Source organism: Copadichromis virginalis, linkage group LG12, assembly GCF_057382275.1.
Source record: "Copadichromis virginalis isolate Kocher_CV1m ecotype Utaka linkage group LG12, C_Virginalis_male_GT1.1, whole genome shotgun sequence".
Lineage (NCBI taxonomy): Eukaryota > Metazoa > Chordata > Actinopteri > Cichliformes > Cichlidae > Copadichromis > Copadichromis virginalis.
In genome coordinates, this window is record NC_140629.1 from 33,029,941 (window position 1) to 33,049,108 (window position 19,168).

The 19,168-nt window shown below is 39.4% G+C and overlaps 1 protein-coding gene across 1 annotated transcript; it reads left to right on the plus strand.

Annotated features, from left to right (window-relative positions):
- The first annotated feature begins 6 nt into the window (after nt 1-6).
- Nucleotides 7-11,549, plus strand: hscb (HscB mitochondrial iron-sulfur cluster cochaperone). Its single transcript, XM_085476164.1, has 6 exons — nt 7-482; nt 578-674; nt 9,482-9,571; nt 9,721-9,865; nt 11,107-11,154; nt 11,307-11,549. The coding sequence occupies exons 1-6, from the start codon at nt 115-117 to the stop codon at nt 11,399-11,401; spliced, it is 843 nt and encodes a 280-aa protein (XP_085332290.1). The 5' UTR covers nt 7-114; the 3' UTR covers nt 11,402-11,549.
- Nucleotides 11,550-19,168: the final 7,619 nt, after the last annotated feature.

A 19,168-nucleotide genomic window follows, 5' to 3' on the forward strand; every position in this document is an offset into this window, starting at 1 on the left:
AGAAGAAGAACGCTCTTCTTCCTTTGTTTTTCCGGGAAGAGATGTGTTTTGGCAGCGAACATTTCGTGTATTTATTGAGTGCACGACAGCGAGTAGTGCATTTTAATTCCAGAAATGTTGTCTGTCAACTCTTTGAGGATTGTTGGCTCATCCCGGGCTGTACTGCACTCAAGCTGGCTAACCACCAACCGAGTGCTTGTTTCTAAAGCTGTTACATGTACAGCTTACTGTATGTCTACCAGCCTCCACAGGAAGGGCACATGGCACAGCAACATGAACTTCAGAGCACTCAGAAAGGGGAGAGAGCTGTTTTACTTCACTAATCAATCCGCTTCACCCAGGAATTGCTGCACAAGTCAAATTAAATTGAACTGTTGGAATTGTAAGCATCTTCTTGACAAAAGACCTGCATTTTTCTGCGTGTCATGCAAAGCAGTGCAGCCCCCAGTAGAAGGGACATCCTACTTCAAGATCATGGATTGGTGAGTTTCTTGTTTACCTTAACATATGCCACCATCTTTAAAAGTTTTCCAAATGAATCCAGTCCATTCATTTTATCACGTGTTACCTTTTTCAGTGACTACACATTCACACTGGACACACAAAAGCTGCAGAAAACATACTTGCAGCTCCAGCGGTCTCTTCATCCAGACAACTTCAGCCAGAAATCTGTGGTAGGCAGGGGCAATGTAAGGGGGAAAGAGATCTGCTGAGTGAGATGGTCTGTGAGTCAGAGAACACTTTCCTTTCTATTAGTCGCCCTGTGACACAGGAAATTGGGTCTGACCCCTTCTCCCCATTTGTCCACTTGTGTGTGCATTTTTGTTTTGTCGTGATAATTCATTGTGACTTGGCCATGGGAGTAACTCTGGGCAAAGTAAGAAAGATGGGCTTGTTAAAAGACACTGACAAATGTAGGGCCTGGTTAGGGAACTTGGTCTGTTTTAAGCTACCAAGCAAGCTCAATTCATAGGAAGCAAGTTTAAGGAATTGTAGATGTGTAGACGAACAAGCATTTGTTTCTCAGGGAAAAGAAAAAAGGGGTATAAAATTGGGAAAAATGGACAAATCTAGTAATATAAACAGCTTTAGATGTTGAATTGCATCAGTGTAGCTGAAGGGATTCTTGGCTGCTTATTTCAGCTATGAAAACCAGGAGGCAACTCCAGTAAGCCAACATGACTTTATGTTATTTATGCTGATAATTAAACTAGTGCTTTTCCTGCTGTGAAATGTAAAATTGCCTACTAGGACCTGCGTTCCAAAACATTTTATATTATAACTGCAAAATCCAAAATGAGAAAAACAGAGGTATATTAAATATATTAAATATTTATACAGGTTAAGAAAGCAAAAGTTAACTTTGGTTTAGAAAGTTTTCATTCAATTACTCATCTTGCCTTATGAATGGACACTTTGTAACTCCTACCAGGATAAAAGGTTTCATCACAAGCTGCTAAATTGTGACTCAGGAGTCTATTTGGATAGATTAGGGAAAGTAAGTAGCTGAGATTGTTCCCCTGAAAATAATAGAGTGAAAATAGGGGGTAAGATGTTGTGACTATTAAGATGTTTTATATGCGGATTATTTTCTTTATTAGTCAAATAAATTTGGACGGTTTGGCTTAATAAGATCACTGAAACAATTACTTCATTGTCAAGACAGTCCTGATTGTGTTTGTGTATATTGACCCATTATGTAAACTCTAATTACACTAAGGAAGGTCCATGTCACCGTCTTTTTAATTTGGCCTCTGTACACCACCAAGGTAGATTTAAGATGTTTAAAACTGTCAAAATTACACTGAAATGGAAACTTTTAACTTTGATTCAATGGGTTTAATACAAAGTATTGCATTACCTGCTTTGGCATTTTCAGATCCTCCTAATTGGACAGTTGATTGACAATCACAGTCGTGGTGAGGCTGAGGTATGGAACGCCAGGACTGCCATAATGAATTAATTAAATACACCATTAAATAATTAATTAAATGTGGCAATAATTAATTAAAATTGGAATTAATTAATTAAATAAATAGTTATGACACATGTAATTAATTAATTATTGACACATTTAATTAATTATTTATGTATTTCACATTTTAATTAATTATTGACACATTTAATTAATTAATTATTGACATATTTAATTAATTATTTATGTATTTCACATTTTAATTAATTATTGACACATTTAATTAATTATTGACACATTTAATTAATTATTTAATGATATATTTATTTATTTCATTTTGGCAGTCCTGACGCCTGGCTCTCATCATGAAATAATTTTATCTGTCAGCCTCACCCATCAAACTCAGGGGGCGGGGTTAACGCTGCCCATGCAGCTTCTCTAACATTTGATTGGTTGCCGTGCAAAGTAAGTCAAAACAGGTCGATCCTAGATAATCGATTGCTTGTGTAGACTTGGGGCAGCCAGTTATCCCAGAATGCAGATCAAATCACAAGCAGCAATGGTGGTGGTGTAGTTTTAAAATACCCCGTTTTTCTGTCACCAGCTACACTTTTAACAGTGTTTTAGCCGCGAATGTCGCGCCGTATGTCTGGTCAGGTTGTCAACATAGAACATGTTTGCAAAAGTGCTCAGATGTTTTCAGAGATTTCACTAGCTCTGCTAACAGTTAGCATGCAGAGCGCACCGAGGGGGTACATTAACCGGTTTGTTTACATATTCCACTCTCCGTGTTCCACATGTTGCATTCGCAGATTCTCATTTTCACCGAACGATCGTCTCTTTCCGCCTGGTCTTGTGTCTCTGTGCTTCTGTAACATAAAGAACGAGCTGACATTTTTCTCACGAAACCAGCGATCAGCTCAGCAGACCCTCAGTTTATCTGCATGCATCCTCCTCCTCATCTGTCAGCTGTTTAACACCTGCTGCTAATTCAAGAAACACGCCTAGTTACCTGGTGATAGTCACAGTTTAACTGCACAAGATAAGTAAATATAGTATTTTCCCCGAGCGCAGAGCTGCTGGAGCTCGTTTCCTTACAGAGCACTTTATAGGCGAACAGCTTCATCAGCGGCTGATGTCCAATCACCGGCACACAGCTTTCAAACCTCAGCTGAGTTTTAGCTCTCAGTGGTTAAACGCTGGACTTCATTCACTCAGGTTCTGTCTGTCGGGTCACGTTTACTTCGCTGTTTTATTTACAACTGAGCAAATCGGTTTGGCTGAGGTTAAAGTTACGTTTCATAACTGCATAGTTTCACAGACGTTTAATGGTTCACTGGCACATGTGTTAGACTGAACTATCATCTAAATATCATCTGTTTTTTAATAGTTATTCAACTGTATTCTAAGCACCAGCTGTCTGTTAGAATGTGATTTTTTTTTCTCTCTCTGTTGGCAGAGGTATAAAAATGCGCAGGAAAATCTGACGTGCATGGCGAACTTCACCGACGATATTTAGGGAGGAATAATCACATCAAACATAAATGAACCATTTGTCTGTCTCCATAATTGAGAGCATTTTCTCTTCTTATGTCAACACTCTCTCTCTCTCTCTCTCTCTCTTTTTTTTTTTTTTTTTTTGCTTTTTCGGTCATGTTATGTTTACCTGTCAAAGGCTTGTTACAAACTATGAAACACATTGTGCAGACTTCTGGATGTTAGAAGAAAACGAATACTGCTCATGAATGAGACTAAAGGCAGGAAGGTGTCCTTTAAAACTAAACATGTTAATAGGACCTCCCTGTTTATATCATAGTTTATGATATAGCACGTGTATTTCAGTAATAGCCTGCTGAGGCCACTATACGTGCTGGGCTCATATCAAATGTGAAGGCAGACTGAGTCTATGTTTGACGTTTGTTTATATCTAATCTTCCTTTTCAAACATTTAAACAGCAGCGAGTCTGCAGCTGAGGGAATACAAATTCAAATTGTCGGAACAGGTTTGCTCGTTTCTTGGATTCATTTGGTGATTTATTAAATGTATAACTGTGTGGTGGGGCGTGGTCTGCGGTGCAGTGCAGGGAGGGCGGACGCACCTGCACGGCATCCTTAATCACGCCCGCCTAGTTAAAAACACGGGGACTGAGGGGTTTGGGGGTGTTGTGGTGTGGTGAGATGTAAATAAAGATGACTCTGAACGTTGCTCCGTGGTCCCGCCGTGTCTTATTCACGCCACATTGGTGCCGAAACCCAGGAGGCAGCACGGCGGGTCCATATCGGAGCCAGGGAATGGAGGAGCTGGCCCAGAGGGTGGCCGAAATGGCGGCCGCCCAGCGGGAGCAGGCGGCGGAGGTGCGTCGCCAGCAGGAAGAGCTGCAGGACCAGTCCGAGCGGCACCTGGAAAGGATTGGGGAGCTGGCGGCGCTGCTCTGGGCCTGGGCGCCACCCCCACAGGTGTGTCCCGAGGACAGTGAAGCGGTGGAGGAGCCGCGTGAGGCACCTCAGCAGCCGGAGGTGGCAGACGAGGCGCGCGGGGATCTGCGCCTGCCGGAGGAGGGGGAACAGCCAGGTGAAGGGCTGCTCCTGCCGGGAGTGGTGGATGAGCCGCTCCAACCGGAGGCGGCAGACGAGGTGCGCGAGGGTCTGCGCCGGTTGGAGAAAGAGGAGCTGCACGAGGGGCTGCTCGAGCCGGGAGTGGCGGCGGAGGGAGCAGTAGTGACGGAGGAGTCGCGCTATGGGCTGCTCCAGCAGGGAGCGACAGCGGTGACGGAGGGGCCGCGCAAGGAGCTGGAGGTCCCAGTGCCAGGGGAGCTTGCTCGAGTGGAACTGGCGAGCGAGGCGGGCGCCACGCTTGAGATCGCCGTGCTCGCCAGACCGGCCTCACCACCACCAGAGGCCTGTACACGCCACACCTCTGCCCAGCCACCTGTGAGCTGGGGCTCACGCTTGTGCCGGCCGCGCCGGGTGCACCTGTCACGTGTCCGACTTCCGAACCAGCTTTGCCTGCGCCGCTGGATTCGCGGGCGGCCGCCTGAACTCGCACCTCCCCGTCGCTTGGCCGGGGCCTGGGGGTGCCAGCTGTCCGGGCTGATTCCCTCTCCCACTGGCGGTGGGGGAGTAGGTTCGGCCGGATGGCTCCCCGGCCTCAATCGGGCGATGGGGGTATGTGGTGGGGCGTGGTCTGCGGTGCCGTGCAGGGAGGGCGGACGCACCTGCACGGCATCCTTAATCACGCCCGCCTAGTTAAAAACACGGGGACTGAGGGGTTTGGGGGTGTTGTGGTGTGGTGAGATGTAAATAAAGATGACTCTGAACGTTGTTCCGTGGTCCCGCCGTGTCTTATTCACGCCACAAACTGTTATTCTAATCTGCTGCTGAGTCTCTTACACTTTTCTTTATGCTGTATATTTTCACGTCTCTGGAATAGTTGGCAGTTAGTTAGTCAGCTGGGAAACTTTGTGTTAACTCATGGAGCTGAGGATATCGTGGATATGCTGACCTCGCTGCGTGGTGTACAGAGCGAGGTCAGCATGATTAATATTCACAATAAAAATATTAGCCGAACATCATGAAGTCTGTATGTGTTTCATAGTGTCGAACAACCTTTGTACAGTTAAAGCCAGCAGTTACTACATGACGGAAACACCAACGTTATCTCTTTTATGCGTTTATACACAGGTCACTCTGATTACTGAACAAAAACCCAAAGATCAGATGTTAAACAGATTTATTTGCTCTCTCTCCTCCTTAAACATGTTTTTAATGTTAGTTATAATTCAGAATTGGCGACTGAAACACGTAGGACACATAAGAACATCAGGAAATAAAACACCGATAAATATAACCTCAGTAAAAGAAGTCAGCGGGGGTTACTACAGCTGTGTACCGGGGCCTGCGCTTTGTCGGTGGGATTGCTTACGAGGCGAGCGGGTCTATCCCACGCTTTGCCGTGAGACTGGGACGACATCTCCGAAATCATCGAAACACTTTTGCAAAGAGGCTGTATCTTGACAAACCGACCAGACACATGAAGATTAAACCACTACATTCTCGGCTAAAAAAATATTAAAACGGTATTTGGTAACACACAAACAGGGTTTTTCAAAGCTCAGTTCTGTTAGCTTCCACATGCCGGTTGTGTGCTAGAAACAATGGCCACCAGGCCAAAGCAATGGTTTTGACTCGATCAGCGTTAACCCCGCCCCCTGAGTTTGATGGGTGAGGCTGACAGATAAAATTATTTCATGATGAGAGCCAGGCGTCAGGACTGCCAAAATGAAATAAATAAATATATCATTAAATAATTAATTAAATGTGTCAATAATTAATTAAATGTGTCAATAATTAATTAAAATGTGAAATACATAAATAATTAATTAAATATGTCAATAATTAATTAATTAAATGTGTCAATAATTAATTAAAACGTGAAATACATAAATAATTAATTAAATGTGTCAATAATTAATTAATTACATATATCATAACTATTTATTTAATTAATTAATTCCAATTTTAATTAATTATTGCCACATTTAATTAATTATTTAATGGTGTATTTAATTAATTCATTATGGCAGTCCTGGCGTTCCATACTGAGGTTGATTCCTTGTGTATTTTATGAAACTTTATGTAGATATAATATCTGACATTCATTCAAAGTTTTGAACTAATATCTAGTGGATTTTCACTGAAGTTCTTAATATGATGTCAGATTGCTGCGAGTAAATAGGGTCACCATAATACTGAAAAAAGAAAAGGAAAAATTAGGAAAGCACTGGCCAGCTGAATAACACCAAAAGCCTTGATGGACCATTATAAGGCAACTCTAGTAGATGGTTTACAACAAGACAACACCAACAAAACACTGGTTACACTCAAGAACAAGGAAGTCATAATAGGAAGAGAGATGGCTCATCATCTGCCAATCATGGTAGATGCAGTGTTATGGGAGGGACATAATATGCCCCACAAGTGTTTACTGATCAAGCGACCGCTACCAGAAGTAGCAGGATCTATTCTCAAGTGCAGTTTCTTCTCACGTTCACCCAAATACAGCAAATCAGACAGCACATAACAGATAAGCATACTGCAAACGCAACCCAAGAACTTCTCAAGGCAAAAGAATGGGATAATCTTCAATGGCCAAGTGAGTCACCTGATCTCAACATAGAAGAGCATGCTTTTCAGTAAATGAAGATAAAACGGAAAGGAGAGACATACAAACAAGCAGGAAGTGAGTAGTTAAGACTAGCAGAGGGTCTCAATGGGAGAAACGGCATTTGGTGATGTCCATGTTTTCTGGACTTCAGGCAGTCATCAGAAGAGAATTTTTGTCCACGTATTAAAAATCATTCTCATATTTAAAGTTATATCATCAGTTTTCCAAATTTTTTTGTGCCTTTGTTTAATCTAAAATCCACTGCAGTGGTGTACAGTAGCACGGCAGTATTTTTGTTTTGTTTGTTTCCCCCCCAGCTACAAATAGGATGATATTGTCTATTGCTCTGGAAGAGTTTTGACAAGTTGAAGAAAAATGACACAGTTTTGCTGTGATGTCATCAGGGGTATTTCAGCTTGTGCTGAGAGATGGCAAATTTAGAGTTTGAAAGATAAAGATATGTACCAAGGGGAGAGGATATCTTGGAAAAACCTATCACTTGCATTATTTTGCATTATGTCACTCTGTGACATACTTTTTTTTTTTGTTGTTCATCAAAAATTAATAAGGAGCAGTATGTAGGACTAAGGCTGGGATTCTGTTCCCTTTAGACGAGCACACAGAATGCAGCTAACTTTAAGGTTATATAATTATATAGCTTTGGTTGTTCATTTGTTTACATTTTTTGCTTTAAAATCCAATTAGCTTTCATTTAGTTTCTATATTTTTGTTTTCTAAATTTCAGAATATTTAGCTGTAATTAAGTAATTAAGTTGCATATATTTAAAGGATATTTAACAGGTAGCAAATTTCTGATGTAATTAAGTTATGTAAATATCCCAGACTCAGCAAATATACAAACCAGTGCCTTCTCATGCTTGATGTTTTGACAAACTCAGCCAAATTGAGTCTGACAATGACAAATGTACAGGTAAAATCGCATAGTGGCTGGGCAGAGAAGTTCCACAGGCAAAATAAATGGTAGGTTATGTAACTGCAGAAGGTAGAACACCCATATTAGTGTCATCGAGCACAGAGGGTGTAGTTTGCAACAATATGACTACCCCTCACCTTACTGTTTGTTTGTTTTTTTTATGGGGGGTTGCATCATATTTTTAGCTGAGCATACACCAGTGTGCAAACACTAATTTAATACTGAATGTTCTTTTCTTACAATAAATCCTGTACAATGGACATTTAAGAGTTCCATAACTTTGTGAGGTAAATACTAAACCACTAGAGATCTTTTTTCCATGAAATAGACAATAAAAGGAAAGAAGTTTAATTTAGGAAAGAAGTCTGATGTTTTCTTAATCTTTGCATTTGTAAATTGTCACTTCCTTTAGTTCAAAAAAGAATTTTGTGTCAGGTTTGAGGTTCCTGCCAAATCTTATTGAGCCCACAGCTCATTTACGGTGAGACTGTAAGGGTGATCACTTGCCTAATAATTTCACATAAGGAAATAAGGCTTGTCCCAGTGCATCGGTTTTAATGTGTTAGATGTTATTTTACAATGTGGTAAATAGTGTTAAAACTCCCCATTTTCCATTTCTCCCCTTGTAGATCATTAAGAAAAATGCATGGCAGTTTACGAGAATAAGCATTATGAATGCAAGATGGAGAGGAGATGTATTGCTTTGGGTGTAATTTATTCTGTACACTCAGGTGGAAAAGCGAAAGGCAGAATGTTGTCATGATATGATATGAAAGCTAAACTCATATTCAGCAGAATGTGAGAGGGGAGAGGTAGCCTAAATTGTTTCTTTATACACAACCTGTCCAATATTGTACTGAATCTGTTTTATTTATCACCACCTCTGGCCATTTTTTTCTTAATTAGACATCTTCCACCCTCAGGGGTTTGCATCATATATAGAAAAGTCATTACTTATATGAGGCAGCCACCTACTGCATTGGTTGTTATTAGAGAAACAGCCTCACGCGATGGGCCCATGGGTCAGAGCTTCCGACTATTGATTTTCACCAGAGCCGACAGACCTGATAGCTGCAAAATGTTCTCAGATCTGCCAACCATTTCGGAGCTCTCACCCCCGCTCCCACCCAAACCTCACATCTTGTTTCCGCACATTTGTCATGTCAAACTCACACCTGCATCTCCTGAAGGGTCCCAAACTGCTTGACTGCAAGAGTTGATGCATGTCATACAGATAATTATCAGTATCATAAAGGTTTTTGACAATGCTATAGATTGCGATTGCAAAGTGTAAAATCACTCACATTTTCTGTGAATATTGTAAAGGTTCATTCTTTCAAATCCATAGCAATACAAATAAAAACAAAACATTATAATACAGCCTTGCTTTTCCTTTTTAATAAATGATTTTGGATTGAACTTGCTATGCTTAGAAATAATCCTAACACAACACATCCCTCTTTTGCAGAAAGAACAGGAGTATTCAGAAAGCCAGTCTGCTCTCGTTAACAAAGCATACGGCACTCTGCTTAAGCCTTTGAGTCGTGGTCTTTATATGGTGAGTTTCAAATCTCTGATTTAACTTGTAGCAAAATTCGTAATTACAAGGTCTGTCTGTGTGATCACGTTCGTCACCATTTGGCAGTCAAGACTGGTGTCTTACATCTAAAGGAGCAACCTTTGACAGATTCCCATCATATGTTTCAGCTGGAACTAGAGGGAATGAATATAGAAGAGGGCACAGACTCTGGAGCTGATTCAAATTTTCTAATGAAGCTGATGGAGATTAATGAGGCCCTCGATGAAGCACAGGCTCCAGAAGAGGCCATTATGATTGGCCGAGATATAAAAGGTAAACAAGTTGTTATTTTAACTTTACTTAAGTAGATTTCTAGCAAGTCGTTTGCCTAATGTAGCAAAAGTGGATGTGTAATGTACATTTTTCTGCATGTCAGATGTATCTACTTCAGTCTAAATCGTCAGTTATTAAAGTGTGAGATGAGAATCACTTAATGGCTGAACTGCACACATGCTTGATTTTAAGGGTCATGGTTGCAATCCCTTAGATTTCAGCTCTGGTCTATCTGGAAACACCTGTGGTTACCATAGTAACCTCAAGTGCAGTGTAGCACTACATCTAACACTCCTCAAGGAGCTACTCTTGTCAGAAATACAACAGAGAAGCAAGGGATTTACCCATTTTCACAGCAACCAAACAGACCAGCACTGGTGGAGTGCATATGTAGGCAGATTGAATCCAAGGTGAGAATGACATGAACAATGAAATATAGTAAATGAAAAGGTCATTAAACACTGAATACACAGTAATTACTCAGAATCATTAATGCAGAATAAATACTAAAAATGAACAGGATAAAAAAAAAAAACTGGATTATGGAAGAATGTACTCGTGTCCCAGGAAATGCAGTGTGAGCAGCTTTGAATTTCTCATTGTGATTCAAAACTGCTCACGCTGAAGGTGTCACAAGAAAAACATTTTTAAATGTCAATTGTAGTGCAAAACGCTCAGCATAATGTATGTCTGTTTGCTACTGCAAGGGGCTTTATACATGGCAGACAGCAGTCTCCACACGCCGCTATCTATTAGTCCTTAAAGACAATGTCCCTATACAATTGTTTTGGATTTTTCAAACAGAGCCAGTTGCTGGTTGATGGAGCAGATACAATTGTGTGCCTTCAGATTCAATTCAGTATAGCTCACATCATGCTGCATGTGGCAGAACTTGCAGATTTTGATGAGTTTTTATTGAGCTTAAGGATGATTAAAATTGAACCTTGTCTCTGAAGAGGACAAATCATAGGATATTAGGAAATGTGCTTGTCCAATGGGAACAGTTTCACTGACTACAGTAGTTTTTAATTTGCCCCCAATTTTACATAACAAATGACCCATTACATTACAGAAACAGTCATAATTGCCTCCCAGTAAAGTCAGTACATGACAGACTTGCCTATGTGTATAGAATCTGTACAGTTTCTAAGTAGATCTCTTCACTGTGAATAAACAGCACCACGTGTGGGGTATGTTGTAAACACGTGCAGATATAGAACTTGCCTTTTCCTTACCTGCAGGAAAACTGGCAGACTTGACAGCGCATATAGATGCTGCTCTTCGTAAAGGTAATAATATTCAGATGCTGCTTTGAAACAGTGTCTATTCCTCCCACTCATTCTTCTTTGTGTGTTTTGTAATCTAGTTGAAGCTTCCCTTTAAGTCACTGAGTGAGTCATTGATTAAACCTCCTTTTTCACCCTCTTTCTTTCTTTTTCAGGAGAGCTACAGGCCGCAAAAGCAATACTTGTCCAAATGAAATACTATGCAAACATTGAAGAGAAAGTAAAGGAAAAACTTTCAGAATTCCTGTAGTTTTCTCACTATTTAAACCACTTTATGAAACATTTTTGACACTTTAAAATGTTCTGTATAGAATTGCACAATCTATTGTACATTTATCTTGGGAGCATGTAATGGTATTTTTAAAGCTGAATAATAAAACTTTACTTGTAATGCATTATCTACAGTTGCATTAATGGTAATAATTGCTTTTTTTCCCAATGAAAAACTATAGATATATATCTGTAATTGGATGAGTACAATATCTCCCTTGAATTCCACTAATTTCACAAGGCTAATCGTATCAACTTGTACCTAATGTGTCATTAAATATGACAGAGATCTATAATTGGCTCTGATTAAAATGCTGCTCTGAGTGTTTATATGATTATCCTGCCTATCAGTTCAGCTTTTTGTCATGTGGGGCTCACACATAGATGAACGATCCCCACACAGTTCCTTGGAGTACCTTTAGGTGGAGACATAACACCTTAACAATCATAAAGAAAACCAATACTTGGTGTACAAGCCAGATATAAGACCAGAAGGAAGCCCTTAATTGAGGCGGACAACCTTATGAATTATTAATGGTTGTTTCATATGTCACTTTAATGCTATGATAATCAGGATGACCCCCACTGAATGACGATTATTTGATGAATCTAAGATTCCTGCTCTGTCATTTATAGCTCATAAAATGAATGTAAATAGCCCCTGCACACCTGTGCCAGCAGCGTACTGGTGCATGCATCAGAATGCAAATTCATGCACCTTCACATACACATGCTTTCATTTTTCATTTTTTTTTAATGTAATAGAGAAAAATCCTCATAATTTTGTAATTACAAATTGGAGTTCAAATCACATGTAGAAAGATACTGATAGAGGTGTAACTACTCTGACATGTGGTGAGGCACTTCATCTGAGAGAGCCATTAGCTCACATATCCTGTAAAAAATATCATTTGTATATACTAGGATCACACACTAAACTGTATGTGTATGAATAGTTTTACTCTTTTTTTTTTTTTTTTTTCTGTGTGTGGCAGTCCTCCGGAACATCCTACTGTAACACATCCTGACTGGTGGTTTATCAAGTCTGGAACAACAGTGTCATACGTCTGAGGCTGTTTGGGTTTTTTAAACTATGGCGAAGCAGTTTCCTTAATGCACATGGATAGACAATGAATTAAACAGCAACTACGGTGCCTTTAAATTAATGAGAAAATGTGATCGACTAACAGTGAGGCCACTGCTGTCTCCCAGAAGTTGCTGAAATTGAGTTTGAAAGAGAAGAAAGAAGGGAAAAAACTCACTACAGGCAAGCTGTGAAATTGACTTGGATGGGATGGCTTGGCAAAGGACCTAGGTACATGTGACCACTGTGCAGCTTCTGGAATGAGTTAGGTCAGCTTCAGGCGCACTACATAATGTGCTGCTGCTGATGGAGTGTTTACTAGTTATGCTGCACTGGTTTAATCCAACAGTTATATTGAGGTCTACATGACCCAGGACATAGAATTCCCCTTAGTTACTGTAATGGTTGTACATCTGGCAAAATAAGCTTTTTTGATTTCAAGATTTCGATGACATGGGAAGATACCGCTGTTATGTGTGGTCACTAAATATGAAGTTCCAGCCTGTAGCTGGTCAGCTTAACTAAAGGTTTTCAAGAAAAAAGTAGTGCAAACTTGGCATCTCCCAGGTATTTGTCTGCTCAATTTTTTAAAGCAATTTTTTAAGCATTGTTCAGTTATCTAATCTAGAATCACCAGTCACATCGGACACAGTTTTTTATATATATTTTTTAAATTCAGACTTGTGAATTCTACCTTTTTTGTTTTTGTGAAATTCTCTCACATTCAAAATTTTAAGACCCATGTCTCTTTTTTCATATCTCTGGATTTGCATATAGGGGTAAAAGAAGAATAGCTATCCTGGTTTTGTCCCAAAGAAATAAAATTAGCTCGCCATCGCCTTTTACTTTGTCTCTCAGTGTTTTAATCGTCAGAAATACCAGTGTACAGTTTAACTAGATGATATGTTCTGGATATGTACTTGCACAGTGACAGCACATAGACTGTTACTTTGATTCGATTCCAAAGCAACCGAAGGCAATGTGTCTCTTTTCTCCCCCAAATTTATGCAAGCAAAGTTAACTAGCTCCTGGCTATAGTTTAATACTTAAAGGATCCACATAAGAGTGATATAAATCTTCTTGTCAAACTCTTAGCAAGAAAGCAGATGTGTACGTCCCAAAATTTCAAAATATTCTTTAAATTCTGTTGCAGTAATAATGAGATGCGTACTAAAAAGTAATACTTTTGCTGATCTAAAGTCAAATGATAGACGATGCTTATTTTGTACTCCAGGCAAGTGTTTCACTTGATTTTAGAATATCAAAAGCCTCTAAAATTGTGACTAATACTGGTTGTAGTCAGAGCGTAATTCATCTCCGTATTAGCTTAGCATAAATATCACAACAAGATTAATATATCACAATGTTGTCATAATCCCATTAAACTGCAAAGGTAGTGAGCCATTGCAGCACTTTTGACTAAAACCTACTGGAAAAATCCCTCATTATATCATCTTTGGCTTGCAACGAAGGAGTATAAACACCCAAGGATTCCATATAGACCTTCAGCTATGGATGTAAACAGTCAGCAGATAAAGGTCTGAGTGACAAAGGTCAAAACCAGTAGAGGATGACTCAATGGAGCAACGCTCTTTTCTGCTCACAGCTGAGCAGAAGTCTTTATGATCCTCACCCCTCTGCTTAGCTTGTGTGTGACTCATCCGCTGAGTGTCAGTCCCATCATCCCACAGACACCTCAAGCCTGCTGCGTGTATCCTACTTGTGTCTCACAAAGTAGTAATACCATTATAATCTACCACCATTAGGCTTTCTTCCCACTCTCAATTTAGTGTGTTTTCTGTTGTTTGCCTCATTCTTTTAATAACTGGAGTCTCTGTGTCATAAAAGAGAGTCTCTAAGCTATAGCTTACTTAAAACATGCTGCTCTATAAAATGTTCTCTTTGAATATTTGGATCGGGACTGTCCACACTTACTGGCCACTTCATTAGGTACATCTGCACAACTGCTTGTTCATGCAAATATCTAATCAGCGATGGAAGAAGATATACAGATGTCTCTGAATACTTCGCCTATTGAACCTTCAAGCAGATGGGTTATGTCAGTTAAGAACAGGAAACCGAGGATACAGTTTGCATGAGCTCACCAAAGCTGGACAAGTGCAGATTGGAAAAATGTTGCCTAATCTGATTAGTCCACTGCGACATTTGGTGGAAGGGTCAGAATTTGGCATAAACAACATGAAAACATGGATCCATCCTGCCTAGTATCAGTAGTTCAGGCTACTACTAGTGGTGTAATAGTGTGAGAGAATGGCCACTTTGAACATTTTGGGCCACTTAGTAGCAATTGAGCATCATTTAAAAGCCATAGCCAACTGTATTGTTGTTGCCCATGTCTATCCATTTGTGACCACGGGGTATCCGTCTTGTAATGGCTGCTTTCAGCAGGGTAACACGCCACGTCACAAAGCTCAAAATCATCTCAAACTGGTTTCAAGCTGGTGAATCTGACATTAAGTTCTCTGTAGTCAAATGGCCCCACAAGGAGCAGATCTCAATCTACCAGAGCACCTTTGGGATGTGGTGAAAAGGGAGATTCACATCATCGATGCTATCATGTCAATATGGATCCAAATCTATGCGGAAATATTTCCAGAAACGTATTGAGCCTGTGCCAAAAATGGGTCTAACCCAAACAAGCAAGGTGTATGCAATAAAGTAGGTGTCAAGTGTAAATTAATTATATAATCATTATGTTATAACTTTCATATTGCTTACTTGCACACACACATTACCCTTTCAGAATACTCATTTAAATGTACGAAGAATGTTATTTATTTTGAGTGGATGGAAACCGTCATTGGTGACAAGTAGATATAATTTCTTTTTTCTGTAGTACACAGTAAGTCCTTTCCCTATGTACTGCTAAATGGGAGGGAGGAGGAAATCAATGAGATCAGAATCATAAGGGCATTCATACAATGTAAATCACCTTTCAACATATATCATGAAAAAGTCCGTTCAAATGCCAAAAGCACACTGCAGTGAATCAGCACTGATGATACCTGTTCTGCCTGCCAGTGTTATCCAATGCTCTGTATGTTTGCCAATGTTTGTCTCCATCAAGAGACCACACATAGCTAAAATAAAAACAATACTAATACTCTTTGTCATAGAGTATATCAGCAAAACTGTTAACTCTCCTGGCTTTAAACTAACAAAGGAAGGTGGATATGCTGCACTTATTATGTCATATAATGTGATGTGTATACATCAGTCAGGTATAATGCTAATTGTGAGGCTAAGATGGTCTATTTTTTAAACACACTGTTAATAACATGAGAGTTTTTTTTATTGTACATAGTATAAAATGGCTAGTTTCTGTATTCAAGCTTGGGTCAAGTGAGAGACTTGTAATACCAATTGCAGAGACCCTGTTGGTGGGTTAAACACTGATAATAAGTTTTCACACTCTGTGGTGTATGAAATTCTAATTTCAAATGTCCTTTGTTAAAAAGGTACTTTATGATTCCAATCTCATCTTTCATCCTTTCAAACTCTGTTTAAAATTCATGCAAAGACATGCAAAGACTGAGAAAAGATTTGTGCCTGTCACCACCAACTTAGGTTCCACTGATTGCATTGAAGTTTTCTGTATAATTGTTGTGTTTTTGGTTTTGTTATTTTCTTTCTAAAATTTTCTTTTTTTGTTGTTATCGGTGCATTTTGCATGTCAGAGCCCGTCTGCGACCCTGAACTGAATAAGTAGTTACAAGGATGTATGAATGGACAAAGAGCTGTAGAATTTTTCTGAGGCAATGTAAAAAGTTGAAACACAACAGCTCAAGAAATGAAATTCCTGAAGTCAGTATTTTACACAAAAGTACCCACGAATTATGAAGCACAGCAGTAATGTTCTGTTTTATCTGAACTTGCACCAGCATTTTATATTAAACATGAGCAACAGAAGTTTGTAGCACGATACGAATACTGTAATAATATTTTTTCCCTCTGCTTTTTAAATATGTGGGAAGCTTGCATCACCTTCCTCATTGATTGTCTCAGTTTTCTGCTCCTTGTTTCATTTTATCTTCAGCTTTTATGGCAAATCGGTTCATTGAATCTTTGGATGTGATATCTCACACAGCCTAGATTGCTTTGCTTTTCCTCATTGAATGTAATTATAAGTTAAATCAGAACACACTTTGACAATAACTGCCTTTGTTCTCAGCTACGTGTTTGTGGGGAGAATTCCCAGAGGTGTGATCCTTGCTGCAGCAGACTAAGCTTTTGATATAGGCCCTGCCGGGAGATTTCTGGTGGGATCTGTGCTCTCCTCAGCAATATGAGGGAAAAGCTCGAGCATTTAGACACAGTGTTTTTGTGTGTTTGTGCACACATGGTTGTATGTGTATCTTCAAATCCCTCTGACTTCTAAGAATGGGGTATTGGCTTGCCAAAAAGCACCAGTCAAGTAATCCCCTTATCAACTGCCCTGTGAAGGACCTCTTGTCACATGTATTCCTTCAAATGATTTTTGGTTTGATGGGGTGCATTGCACCTGTCAAATACACGTGCTTCTTCTCATTGCAATTTCTTTTTTAAATGATTCACACAACTTAGATTAGCCTAGTCTCCCACTGGTGCATATTAGGTTTGTCTTGTTAATTAGCTACACAATTTGTGAACCAGTCAACATGGTCTGTAGAAAACTTAGTAATTGGGTCACCATAACCTAGCTGAAATGGAAAGGTGTGATCTTTCTAGTAAAGTGCTTACACTCAAAAAACAGATTCAGGTCCTCCTTTCAAAGAACACATGCAAATTATGTTAGTTGTTCACAAATGCAATTAAAAAATACCAAATTAATTTGATTTTCTTTGTGTAAACCTAAAATTATTCAAAACCAGCAGAGGCTGATTCTGAACACAAAATGAATGAGTTTGTTGGGGCACTGGGGGTAGGAGGAGTACATTTTTGCACTTAAGTATTTGTAAAGTCAAAGAAATAAATTCAAGCCCCTCTTTAAGCTTAAACATTATTTTTAATCTCATTCAACGCAAATGTAGCACTCCAGCGTTACTGCAATTATTATTCGTGTGGTGAACCTAAATTATTTTCTCTCAAAGCAGTCTTTGTCACAAGAACACAAAGTTATTGAGTTACACAACGGTCCGCCTTCTTTGAAAATTTTGCGCTCTTTCAGGATCACCTAAATGAATGCAGCTGCTCTTCGCCTCTCTGTACTTTTTGGATAAAACTACACCTTCAGGTAAGGTAACATATTATTTTTTCATATATCCAATTGTGTATTTCTTTATCAGCTAAATCTATGGCAATGCTATTTATCATAGAAGCTTGTAACAGTTGTTTTTTGAACTTTTGGTGGTGCTACCATTCTCTTCTCTGCTTGAATACTATTTTTTTTTGACAATATAGCCAGGTCTTTTCAAAAGTGCCTTGTTTTAGAGGAGAAATTGTGTAGCTGCCAACTTTTAAGTCGGAGCGTGTGCTAGCTTATTAGCAGCTAGCCATTGTGCTCAATGAAAGATGATGTCCTATAGCTAACTTCTTTCTTACTGTTTTCTTTTTATAATCTAAAAATATGGTATTCTGTGTTTATTATTATATGCCATTTTCTAGTAGAAAGTATCGTTTTGAGATGTCTTTAAAAGCACTACATAGTTTACTGAGGGTGCTACCAAAAGCGAACCATGTGGCCGGAAGAGTAACTGCAGGCAGCACAATGCGCACTCCCATGACGTTCAAACCTATTTATTATTATAAAAGATTTCGGCTACGTCCACACTTACACAGGTATTTTTGAAAACGGAGATTTTCCGTTTTCGTTTTAAAAAATAATCCCGTCCACAGGTAAACGCAAAAATGAAGGAAAACGCTGCTAGGAACATGCCAAAGCAACAGGTGGCGATATATTCCTAAACTCAGCTAAAAACAGTTTAGGTCTTGACAAACTTCACTGATGGTTCAAATGTTTAGCAACTTTCAGTGTGTTAATTCAGCAGTCTGTATTTAAACTTCTAGTTTACTATATTTATGTATGTTTTATTTCCAGGTGAATGCAGAGTTCCTGCAGATCACTACAAAACCCCTGCAGGCGAAGTTCTTGGCTCAGCTGGACAATTTAACAGACAAGCTGATGCAAATTTTTCAGGGGAGCAAAGGAGCAAAGGGCCAAAAGATCAAGGATATCATGGCGATCAGTAGTTTGGTCGGTACTAATGATAAACCCATCAATTAAATGCAATCAATCAATTCCATTTTTTTCACCCTTTTTTTTCCACCCTTGCATTAGTATGATGACATCGACATAAAGAGGGAGCATACTCTTAAAAGCCTGGTGATCTACTTTAATGAAGATCCAGACCTACTGTTCAAGGAGTATCTGGTACGCTTATCACACTTTCTTTTCTAGATTCAATGTGAGTTAGGTTCATCGCACACAAAATCCTCATATATTCAAAAGAGACAATATAATTGTGAAATATGTATTATTCTTAATAGTCATTGTTGAAACTTGCACTGGAGAGCACTTTTTAAGGGGACGGTTTCAGCAAAAATTCAATTGTTCATTCTTTTGGTGCTGCCATGTAGGTATCTACTGCCTCTATAAACACAGTAAATGTGGACAAAACATTCATCCATTTTCTGTCAGTGTTTCAATTCAGTTTATTTATATAG

Excerpts from the sequence above, each read along its gene's own strand:
- hscb (XM_085476164.1), top strand. The coding sequence starts at position 115 with ATGTTGTCTGTCAACTCTTTGAGGATTGTTGGCTCATCCCGGGCTGTA. Across the intron at positions 483-577 it reads TACTTCAAGATCATGGATTG|TGACTACACATTCACACTGG; the intron begins GTGAGTTTCTTG and ends TACCTTTTTCAG. Across the intron at positions 11,155-11,306 it reads AGATGCTGCTCTTCGTAAAG|GAGAGCTACAGGCCGCAAAA; the intron begins GTAATAATATTC and ends TTTCTTTTTCAG.